Raw genomic sequence first — 20,667 nt, 5'->3', positions numbered from 1 at the left:
CTAGAGTATGGCCCACATTCTTTCTTATAGTCATCACCTGTCAAAGCCACTGCCAGCATCATGCGTGTGTGTGTGTGTGTGTGTGTGTGTGTGTGTGTGTGTGTGTGTGTGTGTGTGTGTGTGTGTGTGTGTGTGTGTGTGTGTGTGTGTGTGTGTGTGTGTGTGTGTGTGTGTGTGTGTGTGTGTGTGTGTGTGTGTGCCAGGAATGCATGTTCAACATGTCTTCAATTGTGTGTGTATGTGTTTATTTGTGAGTGTGTTTAATATGAGTGGCAGCAAACAAGAGAGATGAGATTTGACTTTGTCTAGGACCATTATGATATGATGTTGAAAATAGAAATACTCACATCATTAGGCTGAGGTTGTGAGTGTGAGGTTGAAGCTTCTGGGTCGTCCTGAGGGGCCACAGACAGGCTCTCTTCAGCTTTTCTGGAAGTAGACGTAGTCCTGCCCTTTTCTGGCTAAAATGAAAACACACACACACACACACACACACACACACACACACACACACACACACACACACACACACACACACACACACACACACACACACACACACACACACACACACACACACACACACACACACACACACACACACACACACACACACACACACACACACACACACACACACACACACACACACACACACACACACACACACACACACACACACACACACACACACACACACACACACACACACACACACACACACACACACACACACACACACACACACACACACACACACACACACACACACACACACACACACGTCACCCTGCCCTGTTATTGATAATAGAATATTTACATTTATGAATGCTAATAACCGTATGATGATACACCTACTCTTTGGAGGTGAACCGGGAAGCTGAAGATGGAGGGAATAACACCATCTCTGAGTCGGACAATCTGTCCTGTCCTGTCAAACTCGTCCTGCTTACAATGCTCACTGCAAATCACGGATGACTCGCTTGCAGTGAACCCTTCCCTCCTCAAAGCAACTTCCCACTTCTTTCTCATATCTTTGTCTTTGGGAAACCTTCAAAATAAAAACGGGAGATTTGAGAGTCAACACAAAAACATTTTAAGAAGGAGGTCAAGCTTATTTTCTTCCTTCTTCTTCCTAGATAGATTAGATTAGATTTTACTGTATTCATCCCACAACGGGGACATTCACTTGTTACAGCAGCGATTTATAAAGTCTCAGTTGGCCATGAACATAATGTTTGCTGGCTACGATTTCGCTGGCGGACATCAATACAGTACAATAATATTCTATTTACAAAATACAATCAATTATAATGTTGAATCTTACTTGTGAAAAGCAATCCCCCGACCCCTGTTCGCAATCGTCCGCCGATTTGCACAGCAATATGCTGCACAGTGCTCTGGCATCTTGAAACCTCTGCTGTCTATGGGTAGAATGTCTGTAGGATGACCGGTCCAAGATGGCGGCCGTATTTCTTGCGCCCCAGCAGCCAATGCGGCGTCTACTCTTTATATGTCTATGGTTGTCACTACCCGATCCGTCACCCTAACCGATCGGTTCTGCGCATGTGCGAGATGGTCCGGAAGTCCGGACGGCAACCCAAGATGGACACTTGACACAGTGGCTTTTAGCAAAGCTCAAAAAGAAAAACCGAGAGAGATGAGTTATTGTTATTACAACGTGACTTCACTATTATTTAACAACTCTTTTTATTGGGTTCTTTTATTTGGGGTTAAGTACATTGTCAGAATAAGTGAGAAATAGATTTAACTTCTGTTAGACAGCTATCATACTGAATAAATATTTACTGTGAATGTATGCAAAAATGTATGGCATATGGCTGTCTAACAGAAGTTAAATTCATTCCTCACTTATTCTGACAATGTACTTAACCCCAAATAAAAGAACCCAATAAAAAGAGTTGTTAAATAATAGTGAAGTCACGTTGTAATAACAATAACTCATCTCTCTCGAGTTTTCTTTTTGAGCTTTGCTAAAAGCCACTGTGTCAAGTGTCCATCTGGTGTTGCCGTCCGGAGTTGTCCAACATGGCGGACCCTCTGGCACATGCGCAGAACCGATCGGGCAGGGTGACGGATCGGGTAATGACAATGGTCCGCCATATTGGACAAGTCCGGACGGCAACCCAAGATGGACACTTGACACAGTGGCTTTTAGCAAAGCTCAAAAGGAAAACTCGAGAGAGATGAGTTATTGTTGTTACAACGTAACTTCACTATTATTTAACAACTCTTTTTATTGTACAAATGTGTCTAACAGAAGTTAAATCCATTTCTCACTTATTCTGACAATGTACTTAACCCCAAATAAAAGAACCCAATAAAAAGAGTTGTTAAATAATAGTGAAGTCACGTTGTATTAACAATAACTCATCTCTCTCGGTTTTTCTTTTTGAGCTTTGCTAAAAGCCACTGTGTCAAGTGTCCATCTTGGGTTGCCGTCCGGACTTCCGGACCATCTCGCACATGCGCAGTACCGATCGGGCAGGGGGACGGATCGGGTAGTGACACCCCGAACAGATCGGGGCTGAAGTCGAATAGTCCATTTAGCTTAGGAACCTTCCTAAAGGAGTGAAATGACCCGGAAGTCCCTCAGTGGCAGCCATGATAAGTGCCGTTCAAATTCTCTAGAATGATGAGAATGATAGGAAAGGAGGTTTCAAACTTCCTTTATAACCTCCTTTAGCTTAGGAACCACTGGACCTCCCTAACCGACAGGAGAAGCGAAAATGCTGCCCCACAATGCCTTGCAGTCGCAGCATTTGCCGTCACTCAACAGTCGGCCGTTCACGGGAAACAACCGATTATGACCGAGAAATGATATCATGAAAGTTACGGTGCTTATTAAGCATTTTAAAACATAGGTAGTAAGTTGGCAAAGTGCTTTGTTTTGAACGTTCATCAGTATTATAATCAAAAAGAGAAATATGAACGTTAGTTTTCACTGAAATTATCAAATAAAGTCAACATTTCACAGTCTTTACTGAGCTGTGTGGGGTTTGTTCAACTTTTAAAAGATGTTTGAATGGTGATATACACAGTGATAGATGTTAAGGACTAACGTTTATAATAAATACATTTGTATTGATTTTAAGATCTTTAGTTCATACAATCATACGTATTGGGATCATTGGTATTAATGTGGACCGGAGGGAGAGGGTGACGAGCATAAGTTTCACTTTCCTTTTTTATTTCAATTCCAACTTTGGTCATGAAGAATATGTTTCTCTCAACCTGATCTCACCAGAATGCGTGACTCCACCACGACTCCTTAACACCACAATGCGTGGTGGAGTCACGAACTTTGTTACAATTACGTGTCTGCACCACGCAAACAACCCCAATGTAAAGTGAATGAGGCTCTTTTGTCGTAGTGCAAAAAACGTTTTTTTTTTTAAATCTACTTTATAGCTTGTAGTAACTCACGGGAGGCTTCTTTTATTTTATTTGTATTCATAATAATTTTTATTTTTCGTCAGAATGTATTATGGTACATTAGTTACGAATTTTTGGTCTCAAAAAACAGTGCATTGTGTGCAATACAACTGTGATTTTTATTAAATTAGTTTGTTTTTAAGGAAGGCCAGAGCTTCAGCTGTGTCCAATAGATTGTTCCCTAGTTAACGTTTTTTAAAAGAACATTATATTCCGATTTGATCATGTCCCCTTTATTGTATTACGGAGAGCAATGTGAGCATCCATTCCCATTGGATAACGCAGGATTTTACACCCAGAAGTAAGTATTCTCTTTACTGTCGATTGATTTTACAGTGATATCTGCACTACTCATCAACTCAAAAACACCAGAGTATCCTTGTTGATTACACAACATTGATTGGTTTAAATTGTGTGCAATGCTTTTGTAATTTTCCCCTTCGATTCTGAGAAACAAATATTTGTTCAGTTTAGGATGGCCGAAGACACTACACTACCCAGAATCCTCAGCTATTGTCTGCGTTGCCTCAAGCTCTGTGATTGGTTGACTGCATTCCATATGAAAAAAACGTTTCGTAAAAGATAAATCATACTTTATTCAGCAGTGCTTGCTTTACTCTTTGAAAGTCATCACATGAATGCATTGTAATAAATGGTTTGGCTGCATTAAATATTACACATCTGTCGTAGTTCTGTATTTGTATTTATCTACAGAGATCGGGCTCAGAATAGACCGGAAACTATTCTTTTACCATTCTGTTTTAATTTCACAATAAAGTTAGTAGTAATAATTTGTTTTGATATTATTGTTTTTTATTAACTACTCATGTTAAGACCATCTTTTCTGTGTTGCTGTGGGGTTTTTCCATCGCTTTTGTGTTACAAATATCAAAACAATAACTAAATATATCCGTCGTAAACTAAACCAGAAACAGCAGTATATTTTATTTTGTTAACACTGTAAACTTGACCGCTTTTTAACCCAAACCACCTACTGGTTAAAGCACGTTATTACACGTTTAGAGTAATATTGAAATCTTGAAAAGGGATGTCCAAAATAGCAATTATATACAGTTTTTAATTAACTATTTGTAGAGAATAACGAGTAGTGTATATACTTTATAGGATCTGCAGATACATATTTAGTCTTCTCAAGCACCAACAATCATTACATTACATTACATTGCATTTAGCTGACGCTTTTATCCAAAGCGACTTACAATAAGTGCGTTCGACCAACAAAATACAAGCTTGAAGAAAACAGAATCATAAAGTACATCAGGTTTCATAGAGCAAAAACATTTCAAGTGCTACTCAACTGGCTTTAGATAAGCCAGTACGCCAATCAAATATCTCTCCTGATTGTTGGCACTTGACAATCACCTTCCCTGAATTTTACTCAGGTGTAACTAAAGTCTGCTTTAAGGGTTGTTTATATTTCACATCATTAATCAGAATGTGTAAAGTAACTAAAATAAATGTAGTGGAGTAAAAATACCAGGTTAACCTTAAAGAAAGCCCTCAGGATTATAAAAGACCCCCATCACCCCAGTCACAAACTGTTCTGTCTGCTGCCATCTGGCACAACAGAGAGAGGATGTGGCTGTTGTGCAGGACTACAGCACCTGGGAGTGCACTTATGGGCTGAACTGGAGGATCAAAGCTGACGCTGTGTACAAGAAGGGGATGAGCAGACTCTATTTTCTGAGGAAGCTGAGATCCTTCCACGTGTGCAGCAAGATGCTGGAGATCTTCTAGTCTGTTGTGGCCAGTGCACTCTTCTTTGTTGCGGTCTGCTGGGGGGGGGGGGGGGGGCATCAGAGCCGGTGACACCAGCAGGATCAATAAACTGATCAGGAAAGCTGGGTCTGTCATCGGCATCAAGCTGGACCCCTTTGAAGCTGTGGTGGAGAGGAGGACACTGAACAGGCTGTTGTCCATGATGGATAACCCACCCATCCTCTCCACCTGCAGCTGGACAGTCAACGGAGCTCCTTCTCCAACAGACTGCTGCAGCTCCGCTGTCACAAGGACCGATACAAGAACACATTCCTGCCCACTGCAATAACTCTGTACAACAAATCACCTCTGTCTGGAAGAGAACTCTCTGCTCCATAGTTTCTCTAATACAACCTCGCTGTACATTTTACACATATATAATCTGTTGAATATTTGATATTCCATATTCCATTGTCATATATTTTTGAATATGTATATTTGCATATATAATATCTACATGTATATTTTCTATTTCAACACGTATATTTTCTTTTCTTTTCTTTCTATTCTTGTTTATTTGTGGTTTTGTTTTATTGTAAAATGCCTTGTCTTTTATGCTGCTGCAACAAAAACAATGTCCCAAATTGGGATCAATAAAGTACCATCTTATCTTATCTTATCTTACATCCGGACCAAAACCACCAGACTCAGGGACAGTTTCATCCCACAGGCCATAAGACTATTAAACACCTGAACTTTGAAATAACATCCAAAGCATTCATCTGGCTGCTACTTAGAAATGATTTGTCTAATATATCATATTCCAATGACTTGTATAGACTCTTATTGCACTATTTCACTTTTTACTATTTTTCTTTTTGTATTGACTTGCACTATTTTTTCTGTGTATCTGTTTTATTGTGTTGCACTCATAGACTGTATATATAAGGTTGCACTGTTGGAGGAGCCTGTGACCTAAGGGGGGGAGGGGGGGGGGGGAGGAGACGTTCGATTCCTGTTTTGAATAGTGTGCCATCGATGGGTTTCATTCCATTTCAAAATGCTGTTTGTCGCTCAGCGTAAACTTCACCATTGTCAAGCAAAGCACATGGTGTAGTCCCAAACGATAGCTGAGGATTCTGGGTAGTGTAGTGTCTTCGGCCATCCTAAACTGAACAAATGTTTGTTTCTCCGAAACGAAGGGGAAAATTACAAAAGCATTGTACACAATTTAAACCAATCAATGTTGTGTAATCAACAAGAATACTCTTTTGTTTTTTAGTTGATGAGTCGTGCAGATAGCACTGTAAAATCAATCGACAGAGAATACTTACTTCCGGCTAACTTTCGGAACTTTTTTCAAGTTCTGGGTGTAAAATCCTGCGTTATCCAATGGGAATGGATGCTCACATTGCTCTCCGTAATACAATAAAGGGGACATGATCAAATCGGAATATAATGTTCTTTTAAAAAACGTTAACTAAAGGGAACAATCTATTGGACACAGCTGAAGCTCTGGCCTTCCTTAAAAACAAACTAATTTAATAAAAATCACAGTTGTATTACACACAATGCACTGTTTTTTGAGAACAAAAATTCGTAACTAATGCACCATAATACATTCTGACGAAAAATAAAAATTATTATGAATACAAATAAAATAAAAGAAGCCTCCCGTGAGTTACTACAAGCTATAAAATAGATTTTAAAAACGTTTTATAGAATAAAAGCTCACTGCAGGACGTTGTAGAAATGCGTGTGTGCACCACGACATTGGGGTTGTTTGCATGGTGCCGACACGTAAATGTAACAAAGTTCGTGACTCCACCACGCAATGCGGTGTTAAGGAGTCGTGGTGGAGTCACGCATTCTGGTGAGATCAGGTTGGTTTCTCTGTTGTCCACGTTCATAAAGCAAAGCAACAGCATCAGAGCACGGTGCAGAGTCTCTAGATGAGTTTACAGTAGTCCCTCGTTCTTATTAAACATCCATGTTGTAGTCCGCTGTATAGAAAACTGTAGTTTCCATAGTTCCACCACAGCAGCAGACGCACATTCATGACGTCCGCTGGCGCATCATAAACACGTCGGATAGTGAAAGTGCATTCGGATTCTCTAAAGTACCGCAGTCTCTTCTCCTAAGTCCTTTTGAATTCTCCTGTCCACTATCCCTTAACCCCGTGACGTTTCACTCAGAGGTCAAGGAATAGACGATAGGGTTAGAACTTAGGAGCTTATCTTTGGACTATTCGACTGCAGCCCTGGTGTCACGTTGTAGTAACAATAACTCATCCCTCTCGAGTTGTCCTTTTGAGCTTTTCCAAAAGCCACTGTGTCAATGTTGTCCTACTTGGGTTGCCGTCCGGAGTTGTCCAATATGGCGGACCATCTCGCACATGCGCAGTACCGATCGGGCAGGGGGACGGATCGGGTAGTGACACCTACACCATATACAGTCTATGACCTACACCCATAGATATATATAAACACTAGATGGCTCATGGGAGATTTTCCAGCGTAGCTGACCGGCCGCCATCTTGCTACAGTCAACAGTTACTCTGATTCGCGTTATGGCAGCTGTTGTAAGGTGAGTGATCTGCACAAAAATACTCTTAACTCACTGAAATCTTGACTGATTTACAAACGGTTTGGTTTATTATAAACATTATTGGCATGGCTATGATACAGGATGCTTGGACATGTTGAAATTGCAGCTTTTCTTTGTGTATGTGGTTGTATTTATTAGCTGGCTAAAACAAGAGGCTGTGAGTGAGACCTAGTATTACAAAGTTCACCCAGCAACTTTACACCAGTGGGAGAGGCAGAACTGCTCTTTCTTTTCAACATAACTTAAGTTACACATGATTTATTCCAAGTGGTTTGGCTTGTTAGAAACATCTTGCATTATGATAGCCTTCAGGAATTTGCTGGCTTTGTGTTTACAGAAGTACCTGACTATGCCGGACTTTTGTGCAGCCTACGGATGCTCCAATCGCCGCTGTCTGCAAACAAGAACCCGTGGGATAACCACATATGTTTATGTTTGCTCAGTCTAATAAACCCATAACATGGTTGTGAAAGAATACCAAAGCTGAGGCTGATTGATTGTTGGTGTGCCATGTGTCACCGTGTGTCTTATTGGTTTTGTGTTATACTGTATTTTATTGTGTGCAGCTGGTCCTTATCTCCAAGACACATTTAAAACAAATAACCTTGAACCTTGAAGCCCCATCTCTCCCCACCGGCTCCTGCTTCCTACATCCCCTCCACACCACACCAAGTTGTTCTTCTTAATAATAATAATACATTTATGTTGGGGGGCCGCCTTTCATAACACCCAAGGACACCTTACAGGGGCATAGGGGCAATATAGGGAACAATTTAAACAGTGGATTTTGTGATATATCAGCCGGGGTGAGACAAGACAAACCACAAATGGACTACAGAAGGACACAAAAGTACACATGGTACAGTTTATATTATTCTTGGTCTTTTTTCAATAACATATTTCAAAGGTTGTGGATTTGTTTACAAATCTAGAAACTAAATACAAAACTAGGATGATATGAAGATCTCATGTCAAAAATAATTGTGATAAATTAGACAGAACTGGCCTGTCTGTGAGCACATTTTATGTTGGTTTGGTTCTTCTGATAAAGGTGTGAATATCTAAATAATATACCAACATATGCTATTGTCATTAGTTGTGTACCTGTTCTTCAAGCTAAGGCATTGCTAAATTAACAACTCTTGGCTTACAGAGTGGTAACATGAGACCGATTTTTATATATAAAATATAAATGTATTTTAATTATATAATTTATTTATAATTTATTTTAAATATTAACAATATAATAAAATAAATGGAAATATATACACCGGCAAATATTTAATATAAATACCTTGTGTGTGTGTGTATAGCTATTGCTTTATCTGATTAATGTTATTTTCATATGAAAGTCCATGATTATAAGTATGCAGTATCATAACTACATCTTTGATGTTTATAAAAAACAAAACCGTTTGAACATTGGTTGAAAATTGAGCAAGCTATGGTTATTTAAATAGTAAACCATAATGTTATGAATGAAAGCACTCCCTGTAGAAAGATGGCGGCCAAGTGGCAACGTCGGTCTCCATTGGCCAGCAGCGCGGGTGAGTCATCTAGTGTTTATATATATATCTATACCTACACCGGCACACATTTGAAGCCTTTTAAGACAAAGACTCTGTCACTTTCTCTCTCTGTCTTTTATTTGTTCAGATTCTCCCCTCATTCAGCCTTTTCTTTTCTCTTTGCCTCTGGTCCCAGTCGGCGAGGACAGAAATATTAGCTTACTGTACGCACTGCATACATATTGTATGTTTCCTGCAGGAAGGCCAGCTTCTGATTTGTTGTCCCTCCATCAGGCAATCACCCTGTTCTGTGTTTTACCGCTGGGCTCCTTTTAGGGTTCAACATGGTTAATGAATCAATGTCACACTCCCTCTGAGATGGTTGTACTTTTTCTGTATTCTTGAATGATGGAGAAAGTCTAAGAAACAGGAACAATTAATACTTTTTCTGTCTTTCCCAGCGACACATGAGCGGTCATGTTAAGCTGTTGATCACGCTGATAGTTGATCTTGATGCTTCAGTTCAACGCTGTGATCACAGTGATATGGACTTCTTCTTTTTCTCTAAAGCTCAGAGTTGATGTCTTACAGACTGCTATATCATTTGACCTCTTTGAAAAAGCAGTATTTACACAGAACTTAAGGGAAATAACAGCAACCTCGGCTTTGCAAATAGAGGCAGGGATTGTTTGAAGAAGCCTCTTAGCTGAGTTAAGCTAGCAGGATGAGCTGGTCATCCATTAATTGCAGTCTTAGTTGTTTAAAACCCTTGTTTCTTTTGACCACATGTTAAAGTGTCCTTGAGCAACACTGTACCTAAATGGTTTATGCTTTGAATAACAATGCTTTATAAATGCATTCCCATCTTAAACTGGAAAATACTGTCTGTTTATTAAAAATGTGCATGCTAATTGTAAATAAATCAATTTAGGTACCTTTCAAAAATGCATGAATCAATGGCAACAGTATTGCCTGCATTTAAATATTACAATAGCAGCTATTAGCGATGGTAAACCTAGAATATAAAGTAATCTCATTCTCAGTCTGCAGGGTTGCTCTTGCCTCTCCTTTCAATCGATCATTATACATTTCCTACAAGATTTTAATAACAGTCATAAAGCTACTAAAAATAAATGAACGACCATACCCCCTTATTTTACACCCCTCCCATTCTTTACCATGTGGTGTGTTTTCTGCCTCCTGTGGAGCTAACTAACTCCTCTTTCTCTGACTTATTCCTGCAATTTCCCTTTTTTTGGAATGTAATATATTTCTTTACTAATTTCAAAGATAAATATAGCAAATAAGAACAACTTCAATGTTTGATGTAAATTCAATTTTTTCTCTCTAAGTTTCTTAGTCAGACTGATCTAGCCAGGACTCTCAGGATGTTGTCAGTAAGATACCACAATAATTTACTGTATTTCTATATGCTGTTGTTCTTTAGGCTAAAAGCCCAACTAGGGAGACAAGTTTAAAACTCTGTAGCTGTAAACTCTCTGTGCAACACATCAGTTTCATGCTCTGTATTGGAACTGTGTTAAATGCATTGTCCGTATCGACAATGATTTGTTCTTTTTAAAAACGGATCTTTGTCTCGCTCAATGCAAGCAGAGTGAATATGTCCTTCAGTCCTATTTTTCAACAATTTAAAAATTCTAATGAATGTTGCACTCATTGACTTGAATTCCTGCAGAAACACTGAGGCACTATAAAATCAAATGAAGAATACAACCCACACAGTTATACATTTATACTGAATAACACATTTAGGACATTTTTTTTAATTAATAATTTCACTCCGAGATGTCCTCCAACTCGCATTTTGATCATTCCCATGATCATCCCTCAGAGTGAGCTTGCCTCACCAGACACACCTTTGTCATCATTTAATACGCTGTATTAAATCCATTGTACTGATAATGCCCTTCTGTAGTAAATTTGATTAATGCAGCTCGAAGAAAATCAATTTTCCACCATCTCTCTCCACTGTTTCATCCCCTCTTCCTCTCCCTATCTGTGAAGTTGTCATAGTGGTAGCTCCGAGATAATGATTTCAGACTAGTTTAAGGCTGCGCTGCATGAGTGATGGCATGGATTACTGTGTGTACTGGACTCACTGGTTTGAAAACGTTTTGTTTTAGAGTGACAACCAAGACTTCAGCAGCTCTGGTACTCAGACACAGCATCTGGCATCTATATGCCACCAAACTAATTTGTAATAATTCAGCATAATTTAGATTTATATAATTCTCTTCATGTTCCATCTATGTGAATTATTCTATGAGCCGTAAATTGGCATACACAATATGGTTCTGTTAATCTCTCCCTGGGGAATGATGGGTAGCAGTGCTGGCTTTATCAGCTGCATGTGATAACTGCAACACAGCACATATCCTCCAGGCTAACTCTGACAGGTAGCACATTGTTTGCTCAAGCGGCTCTGCTTTTATATGAAATTCAGTTACAGAAAATATGGCAAAAAATAGTTTTCTAATCTAATTTAAGCTGCAAAATACACTGAACTCCTCACTTCCTGAGGCGTGAAAGACAATTGGATTCTTCCCTGGGTTAGTGAGAGGGGAAGGCAGCCCTGCTGGTTTGTATTACCTTTGGGTTTAACCCCTTTCCAATGCATCATTAAGATTGACTGTGTGTCTTGGCCTTTAAATTGAGGTTATTGGTCTTAATCCAATGAGCTGATAAACTCCTAATAGCCTACACTGTGTGGACATGAAGCGTGTCTCACCCTATGCCTCAAAATACCTCATTTATATTTATGACAACCTCGACTCTCCATTCCTGATTAATCCACTTAATATTAGGACGCAGATCCGTAAATCTCCTTCTGCCTCTGTGGAGAGAAGTAAGAGAGCCAGGGATGTGATGAGAATGTCAACTTTGGAATTTGCACACACACATACAAACATGCTCGCACCCAGCCCAGCCCTGCTGCTGCAATCCCAAATCTTTGCTCTTGTCAAAACAAAAAACTCACAGTGGTACAGCAGATGGCTGGAAGGCACCAACAGTGCTACATTCTCATACCCATACCCTCCTGGGACCCGAGGGAAAAAGGTGTCTTCCAATTTCCTTTTTTTTGTGATTTCCTACCTATTTAGGGTTAAAAAAACATCTTGCAATTTAGACTTTTTTTATTTTATTTTTATTTTAAAATGTTACAGTATGTCCACTGTAGACGTCGGGACCATTTTAATTTGAAAAGACAGCCAAAATTAACAGATGGACTATGTAACGTATTATGGTTATAGAGTGATATTAATACAATAATACATTCACCTTTATTTAAAACATGAATAAGTAATTGATCTGAACATTGCTGTTTATTTGGTCAATATTTGGTCAAGTCAATGTAGTGGGAAGAGTACCTCATTGACTCCAGTCGGCACGGGCTGTAGGGTCATCTTGACTAGTTTTATGGATGTGGTCTCCATTTGACCTGCTCACAGAAACAAAGCTTGCATTCCTGAGGCAATTTTCATTTTTCATGGCTCCACTTAAAATAAAAACAACAATAAGACATACGTATCTGTGCGCTCATGGAGCCTCCTGCATCTTCCCCCCCTTCTTCTTGACCCTCTTCTATCCCAGGTGTGAAAGCCTCATCTCTCTCATCATCTGAGAGCTCAAAATCTTAATCTCCCTGCACTATCTGGTGCAGAAAATGTCTGCTTCAGTTCCGTCTCCTGCAACAATATTGAGTCATAAAGTCCATGAAGATGGTCCTGACGTCCACTAGAAAGGACATTTATAAAAGGGCTGTTATTTGAAAACTTGAATTATTTAATTGCTTTCAGAACTAATTCTATAGTTCCTCACATGTTAATAAACAAGAACATAAATATATGATTTTCATGGTAAAAATGACAATTATTCAACAATATTTGACTTCTCCTCCTGCTTCTATACAATTTTGTTTTTCATATGCCAGCCATTTTGGAAGAAAAGAAAGAGGAACTTCCCAGCATGCAATTTTAACCAATGACATATCACTGGAAAGACCAGGATGTCCTCTGTGCAGTACATCAGGGATTGATAGAGTAGCTCAAAAGAGTAAAAGGAGATGCATGTTAACAAAATGTCCACTACAGTGGACATTTTCAATGGGCTGGGTCCCAGGAGGAATATAGTACGTCCTAAGAAGATTGGTCTAACTCAGACCTGGGCATTGTACGGCCCGCGGGCCAAATACGGCCCGCGGGATGATTCTGACCGGCCCGCGAAAAATTACATGATAATTAGAAAATAAAACATATTTTCTAATTATCTTATGGGTGGACTAAAACCGCATTGCTTTTATTTTGAAGCCCATTTATTCTCACAGTGCACGCAATTGTGCACGTCAACTGTGCACGTGAAATGCGTGTCTACCTTCCTTGTCACCCCTGACAAATGCGAAAATGTCGGCTCATGCCAAAAAGAGGAAAGTGGATGCCGAAAGCAGAACTTTCAAACAAATATGGACTACTAATTTTTTCATTACTGAAGTCAAGGGTAAACCTAGCAAAGCTAGAAAAACAACAAGGCTGTTTTACAAAGCTGCATGCAGACAGAGATGCAGCGACCAGAACCAGCTTTGTGATAGCCCACAAAATCGCCCAGAACAGTAAGCCATTCTCGGAGGGGGAGTTTGTGAAAGAGTGCATGGTCGAGTCTGCAGCACTGCTATGGCCAGAGAAAAAAGAAGCGTTTGAAAACATCCCGCTGTCCCGCCGCATCGTGACGAGAAGGGTGGAGGACATCGCAGAGAATCTGGAGTTTCAGCTGCAAAGTGAAGTGGGAAGCTTCGAATTTTTTTTATTTGGCTTTGGATGAGAGCTGTGACGTCCGTGACACAGGCTGCAGTCGGATAGTTTAAAAATCAGCTCCTAAGTTCTAACCCTATCGTCTATTCCTTGACCTCTGAGTGAAACGTCACGGGGTTAAGGGATAGTGGATAGGAGAATTTAAAAGGACTTAGGAGAAGAGACTGCGGTACTTTAGAGAATCCGAATGCACTTTCACTATCCGACGTGTTTATGATGCGCCAGCGGACGTCATTGTGTGCGTCTGCTGCTGTGGGGAAACTATGGAAACCACGGCTGAAGTCGAATAGTCCATTTAGCTTAGGAACCTTCCTAAAGGAGTGAAATGACCCGGAAGTCCCTCAGTGGCAGCCATGATAAGTGCCGTTCGAATTCTCTAGAATGATGAGAATGATAGGAAAGGAGGTTTCAAACTTCCTTTATAACCTCCTTTAGCTTAGGAACCACTGGACCTCCCTAACCGACAGGAGAAGCGAAAATGCTGCCCCACAATGCCTTGCAGCCGCAGCATTTGCCGTCACTCAACAGTCGGCCGTTCACGGAAACAACCGATTATGACCGAGAAATGATATCATGAGAGTTACGGTGCTTATTAAGCTTTTTAAAACATAGGTGGTAAGTTGCCAAAGTGCTTTGTTTTGAACGTTCATCAGTATTATACTCAAAAAGAGAAATATGAACGTTAGTTTTCACTGAAATTATCAAATAAAGTCAACATTTCAGTCTTTACTGGGCTGTGTGGGGTTTGTTCAACTTTTAAAAGATGCTTGAATGGTGATATACACAGTGATAGATGTTAAGGACTAACGTTTATAATAAATACATCTGTATTGATATTTAGATCTTTAGTTCATACAATCATACGTCGTATTGGGATCATTTGTATTAATGTGGACCGGAGGGAGAGGGTGACGAGCATAAGTTTCACTTTCCTTTTTTATTTCAATTCCAACTTTGGTCATGAAGAATATGTTTCTCTGTTGTCCACGTTCATAAAGCAAAGCAGCAGCATCAGAGCACGGTGCAGAGTCTCTAGATGAGTTTACATCAGTCCCTCGTTCTTATTAAACATCCATGTTGTAGTCCGCTGTATAGAAAACTGTGGTTTCCATAGTTTCCCCACAGCAGCAGACGCAGAAAATGACGTCCGCTGGCGCATCATAAACACGTCGGATAGTGAAAGTGCATTCGGATTCTCTAAAGTACCGCAGTCTCTTCTCCTAAGTCCTTTTGAATTCTCCTATCCACTATCCCTTAACCCCGTGACGTTTCACTCAGAGGTCAAGGAATAGACGATAGGGTTAGAATTTAGGAGCTGATTTTTAAACTATCCGACTGCAGCCCACAATTTTCTATACAGCGGACTACAACATGGATGTTTAATAAGAACGAGGGACGACTGTAAACTCATCTAGAGACTCTGCACCGTGCTCTGATGCTGCTGCTTTGCTTTATGAACGTGGACAACAGAGAAACATATTCTTCAGGACCAAAGTTGGAATTGAAATAAAAAAGGAAAGTGAAACTGCTCGTCACCCTCTCCCTCCGGTCCACATTAATACAAATGATCCCAATACGTATGATTGTATGAACTAAAGATCTTAAAATCAATACAGATGTATTTATTATAAACGTTAGTCCTTAACATCTATCACTGTGTATATCACCATTCAAACATCTTTTAAAAGTTGAACAAACCCCACACAGCTCAGTGAAGACTGAAATGTTGACTTTATTTGATCATTTCAGTAAAAACTAAGGTTCATATTTCTCTCTTTGATTATAATACTGATGAACGTTCAAAACAAAGCACTTTGGCAACTTACCACCTATGTTTTAAAAAGCTTAATAAGCACCGTAACTTTCATGATATAATTTCTCCGTCATAATCGTTTTTTTCCGTGAACGGCCGACTGTTGAGTGACCGCAAATGCTGCGGCTGCAAGGCATTGTGGGGCAGCATTTTCGCTTCTCCTGCCGGTTAGGGAAGTCCAGTGGTTCCTAAGCTAAAGGAGGTTATACAGGAAGTTTGAAACCTCCTTTCCTATCATTCTCATCATTCTAGAGTATTCGAACGGCACTTATCATGGCTGCCACTGAGGGACTTCCGGGTCATTTCACTCCTTTAGGAAGGTTCCTAAGCTAAATGGACTATTCGACTTCAGCCACAGTCCAGCTGCTCATATTTCTCCGGGGGATAACGCGCGACTTCAAGCTTACGGAGGAGCTGGCAGCAATGCGGCCAATGAAAGGAACCACAACGGGGAGTGATCTGTTCACCGAGGTAAACGATGTCCGAATTTGACAGGGAAAAATGTTGGGCTTTTGAAAAGAATGGAAGATAAAGTGAGTGAACTCAACGCAGAGCAGAAATTGGTGTTTATACATTGTATTATTCATCAGCAAGCGTTGTGCAAGTCAGTGCTAACACTTAGCCATGTGGTTGATGTTGTTACTACAACAGTTAATTTCATCAGAGCGCGAGCATTAAATCACAGGCAGTTTGTTTCACTATTGGAGGAGCAAGAGAGCGAACATGGTGATGTCAGGTACCACACAGCTGTCAGATGGCTCAGCCTGGGCAAAGTGCTAAAAAGGTTTTGGGTTCTGAAATCAGAGATAAAAGAGTTTTGTGAGATGAAAGGCAAAACCATCCCAGAGCTGTCTGATAAGGACTGGATGGCAGATTTAACATTTGCTGTTGATGTGACTGCAATGATGAATGCACTGAACACACAACTGCAGGGCAAGGGCCTTTTTGCTCATGAAATGCATAGCCATGTGAAAGCCTTCATGACAACGTTGCAATTAATTTCAAGGCAACTAGGCAGCAACAATCTCGAACACATGAAAACCCTGAAAGAAGTCAAACCATCAGCTGATCACCGGCACAGGTACTCATCCATGTTAGGAGCACTGCATGATGCATTTTCAAGGCGTTTTCAAGATTTCAAAAAGGTTGAGGATGAAATGCAGCTGGTTTCCTCTCCCTTTACCTGCAGTGTTGATCGTGCACCCACTGATGTTCAGCTTGAACTCATTGACCTGCAGTCTGATTCACTACTGAAAGAGCACTTTAAGTCAGCATCACTGCTAGAGTTCTACTCTGCTCTCAAGGAGGAGAACTTTCCAAACATGAGGAGACATGCTCAGAAGATGTTGGTTCTCTTTGGATCCACCTACACATGTGAACAGACATTCTCAGTCATGAAGTTGACCAAATCCAGGTACAGATCCTCTCTCACTGATGAACATCTATCAGCTGTGCTTCTCATCTCCACCTCAGACATTCAACCTGACTTTGATGGACTTGTTAAAGCTCAACAGAGACTGGATTTCTCACACTGAATGAAAAAATAGAACTGAAGAACACTAAAATGTGGAAATATAACAAGTGAAATGGGACACTTGATCTTTTTTTTTTTGCGCAGTTCTGAAAACATTAAATGTTTAATATAGGCATGTAAAGTCAAAAAGGCTACAAAACTGGGACACTTTTCTTTACACAGTTACACAGTTCAGTGATATGTCTTGTTTATTTTGGCTACAAAGATGATGTGATGTCTTTAGAAAGCTAAGAAAATCCTTGTTTCAATAGTATATGAAACTCAAAATGCCCTTTGTTATTAATGTGACTGAAAATGTTTATCATTTTGGAAATTCTATTTGAATAAATGATATTTTTGAAAGCTAACCTCACCTTTTAATTGCCAAATAATAACATACACTCTTACCAGCGGTCAAAACAATGCCATTTACTGCTTTTTATATAGAAATAAATGTATATTATGCATAATTGAGATCGGCATTTTGGCCCGGCCCTCCAAAATATTTTCAGTTGCTCATTTGGCCCCCTGGGAAAAATAATTGCCCACCCCTGGTCTAACTCATGAGCAAGCTATTGAAGTGCTTACGATTATGATCCTCTTTTTTACTGGGGAGGACACAGAAAGAGACCCTGGGGACAGACACATACTAAGTCACAGATTATCTAGTCAGAGCTGCTTAATTCTATCTGAGGTGTTAGAACGTTTCATTGTCTGTGCGTCAAAAAGTTGTACTGCACACACCGAGGGGTAAATTAAGTTTTAATGGGAGTAGAGCATCAAAGTTGCAACATGCCAGGAAGGAGTCAGGTAACGGGTATCACAGAGCTCAGATTTTTTTTAATAGTATTTTTAACAATCATTTTTGACTAACAATTTAGATGTTGGCCCTTATGATATGCACATGTTGTTTATGTGTATTGTAACTGTCTGCCTCTTTCTGGAAGTGTCTGATTGGATGCATTGTTTACTTTTTCACCTTGCTCACATTTCTTCATGATGACAAGCACCATGTCCTTGAATCCCCCTGAGATCCCCACCTTCACTCAACCCTCTCACCTCAACTCCTCTTTAGCAGATGGCCACAGATGGGGAAATAGAGCCCTGTGAACCTGCTGGCATCTGTTTTGGGTCACACTCACCATATGTCTTGCACTCTTCCACTTATGTACAACACACACACACACACACACACACACACACACACACACACACACACACACACACACACACACACACACACACGCAACTTCCTTCTTATGGCCTGGTCAATATGAACACACAGGCTAGTTGATCCGATATGACATCATTACAAGCATAGGGTATGAAAGGTCTCTCACACAATGCAGAGCATATCTGACAATCTGAAAGGGCAGTAAGGCAGGTGCATGAGTGAAAAGATCTAGCAGTACCAGTAACTAATGTAATTCATGTTTAACGTTTTTAACTTGGAAGTAGTATCAAGCCATTTGAATTTACAAATACAACAAATACAGTTTAAATGCACAAACGCACCACCCCTTCAAAATGTATTGAGTCATCAAAACCTGGGTTTGAATATCAGAGTATGTGATATGTATCAATACTTACTTAATACAGTGAGACATCTGTTATTGTCCGGCAAAGAATTATTCTATTATTTGGAGCACGGGAAAAGACAATCATAATTTTCTGATCCATCTCCAAATTTTTTGTTTGAAAATTCCGAAATAATGCATGTTTGAAATGAATATTTGAAATGCTCTCGAAGGATCTAAAATGTGGACCATCAGGCAAAAGGAATAAGAGCTTTGAAACCCCTGATATAATTCCTTATTCTGACTGCATTCCTTGCCACTGTATTAAGAAATACTGTGTCTTATTTAGCTACAATGCTGAGGATTCAAAAACATGTCAACCTTCTCTGCTTATCTCAGTGCTCATGTGTGATGGCCACCAGGTGAAATGAGGAATATCAGCCCTGACCAGCAGAGCCTTCATCCACAGCACAGTGAGCCCCATCCATTTCCAAACGACAGATCATTACAGCTCTGATGGTCGACAGATGGTGATGAATTGGCGCTGATACCGGCACTGGGCAATCTGGGAGGCAGTCAGTTGCACAAACTGCTATATCACTTTTTCTCAATGATGTAGCTGTCCTGTGAGTGACAGATCCAGACAGAAGCTCCACCCACCGCCTCCCACACCAACAGTTCACCAGGATGGGTATTACCACTGAGATAATGCTTGGGCTTGTTGCTTCATGCACAAACAGATGTTTGTTCTCATATAAACAATCACAATTCGCTAAAGACGCTGACTAATATCCAGCATATGGCAACCTAATAAAGTCTAACAAACAGCACGCCACAATTAAGACAACATACACAACAAGACCTGACTTATGAGTGTCCCGTTGAGAAATGCAAAAAAAAAAGTAACCACAGGGATGTGATACTCCTTCATCGACTAATCCAAACAAGCCAGAGACAGATGATGTTTTTTTTCCTTTAAGCAATGCTGTCATCTAGTGGTCTAAATCTATAGTAAGTCATAGTGAACTTCCATTGCTCTATTTAAAAGAAGGAGAACAAAAGGTTGCATCTCTTTATATCTTCAATTGAAGAGGAAAAATATGTCAGGCTCAGGGTCTTGTCCCTCTATGTTTTAGCTATTTTTGATTCTTACTCAGGCTTTAATTGATACCCTGTTCTGGTAACTGTTTTCTACAAACACCTTTAAGCTACATTTAGAAAGTCTGACAAATGCAATATGGAAACATATCAGGAAAGTGACACATCTGACTTCAAACACAATATATCAATACATATATAATAATTAAGAGTGCTTGCCTAACTTAACCGTCATGACAGTCTAATAATCACAGGGTGAATAATCATCACTTGTTGCTTAGTTTTTCCTAAAATCACTACAACCACAAACACACAACATTTAAAAGATTAACGATAGCATTAACAGTAAACAGAAACCTTTACGCTTAAATGTGCTTAGTTCAAAGTGTTAAAAGTGTGTACCAGTGTCATTTTGTTTTATCACCATTGCTATGGTTTGTCTCCTGTGGCACAATATGTCAATAAAGACAACAAAAACCCAAGAGCAAATACGACAAACTGATATATTTAACTACAGTAGATATGACCCACCATAAAGTGCTGTGTTGCAGAGCAACCTAAAACCCTTAATAAGACCAAACTGTACTTACTAACACTGCAATCTTTGCCT

General features: G+C 39.9%; 1 protein-coding gene and 1 long non-coding RNA gene across 2 annotated transcripts; one reads left to right on the top strand and one right to left on the bottom strand.

Moving 5' to 3' along the window:
• Positions 1–425: 425 nt before the first annotated feature.
• On the bottom strand, positions 426–1,494 carry LOC139434595 (uncharacterized). Its single transcript, XR_011643918.1, has 3 exons — positions 1,328–1,494; positions 859–1,051; positions 426–461 (listed from the first exon to the last, which is right to left on the bottom strand). It is a non-coding gene; the product is annotated as an uncharacterized lncRNA (long non-coding RNA).
• A 14,896-nt stretch (positions 1,495–16,390) lies between these two features.
• On the top strand, positions 16,391–17,800 carry LOC139434717 (general transcription factor II-I repeat domain-containing protein 2B-like; the record flags this gene model as incomplete). Its single annotated transcript, XM_071204697.1, has 1 exon — positions 16,391–17,800. A coding segment is annotated over one exon (1,074 nt), but the record flags the coding sequence as incomplete, so codon positions are not given.
• Between the last annotated feature and the right edge of the window lie 2,867 nt (positions 17,801–20,667).

Source organism: Pseudochaenichthys georgianus, chromosome 10, assembly GCF_902827115.2.
Source record: "Pseudochaenichthys georgianus chromosome 10, fPseGeo1.2, whole genome shotgun sequence".
In the NCBI taxonomy this organism is placed as follows: domain Eukaryota; kingdom Metazoa; phylum Chordata; class Actinopteri; order Perciformes; family Channichthyidae; genus Pseudochaenichthys; species Pseudochaenichthys georgianus.
This window is presented reverse-complemented; position numbering and strand designations above follow the sequence as displayed.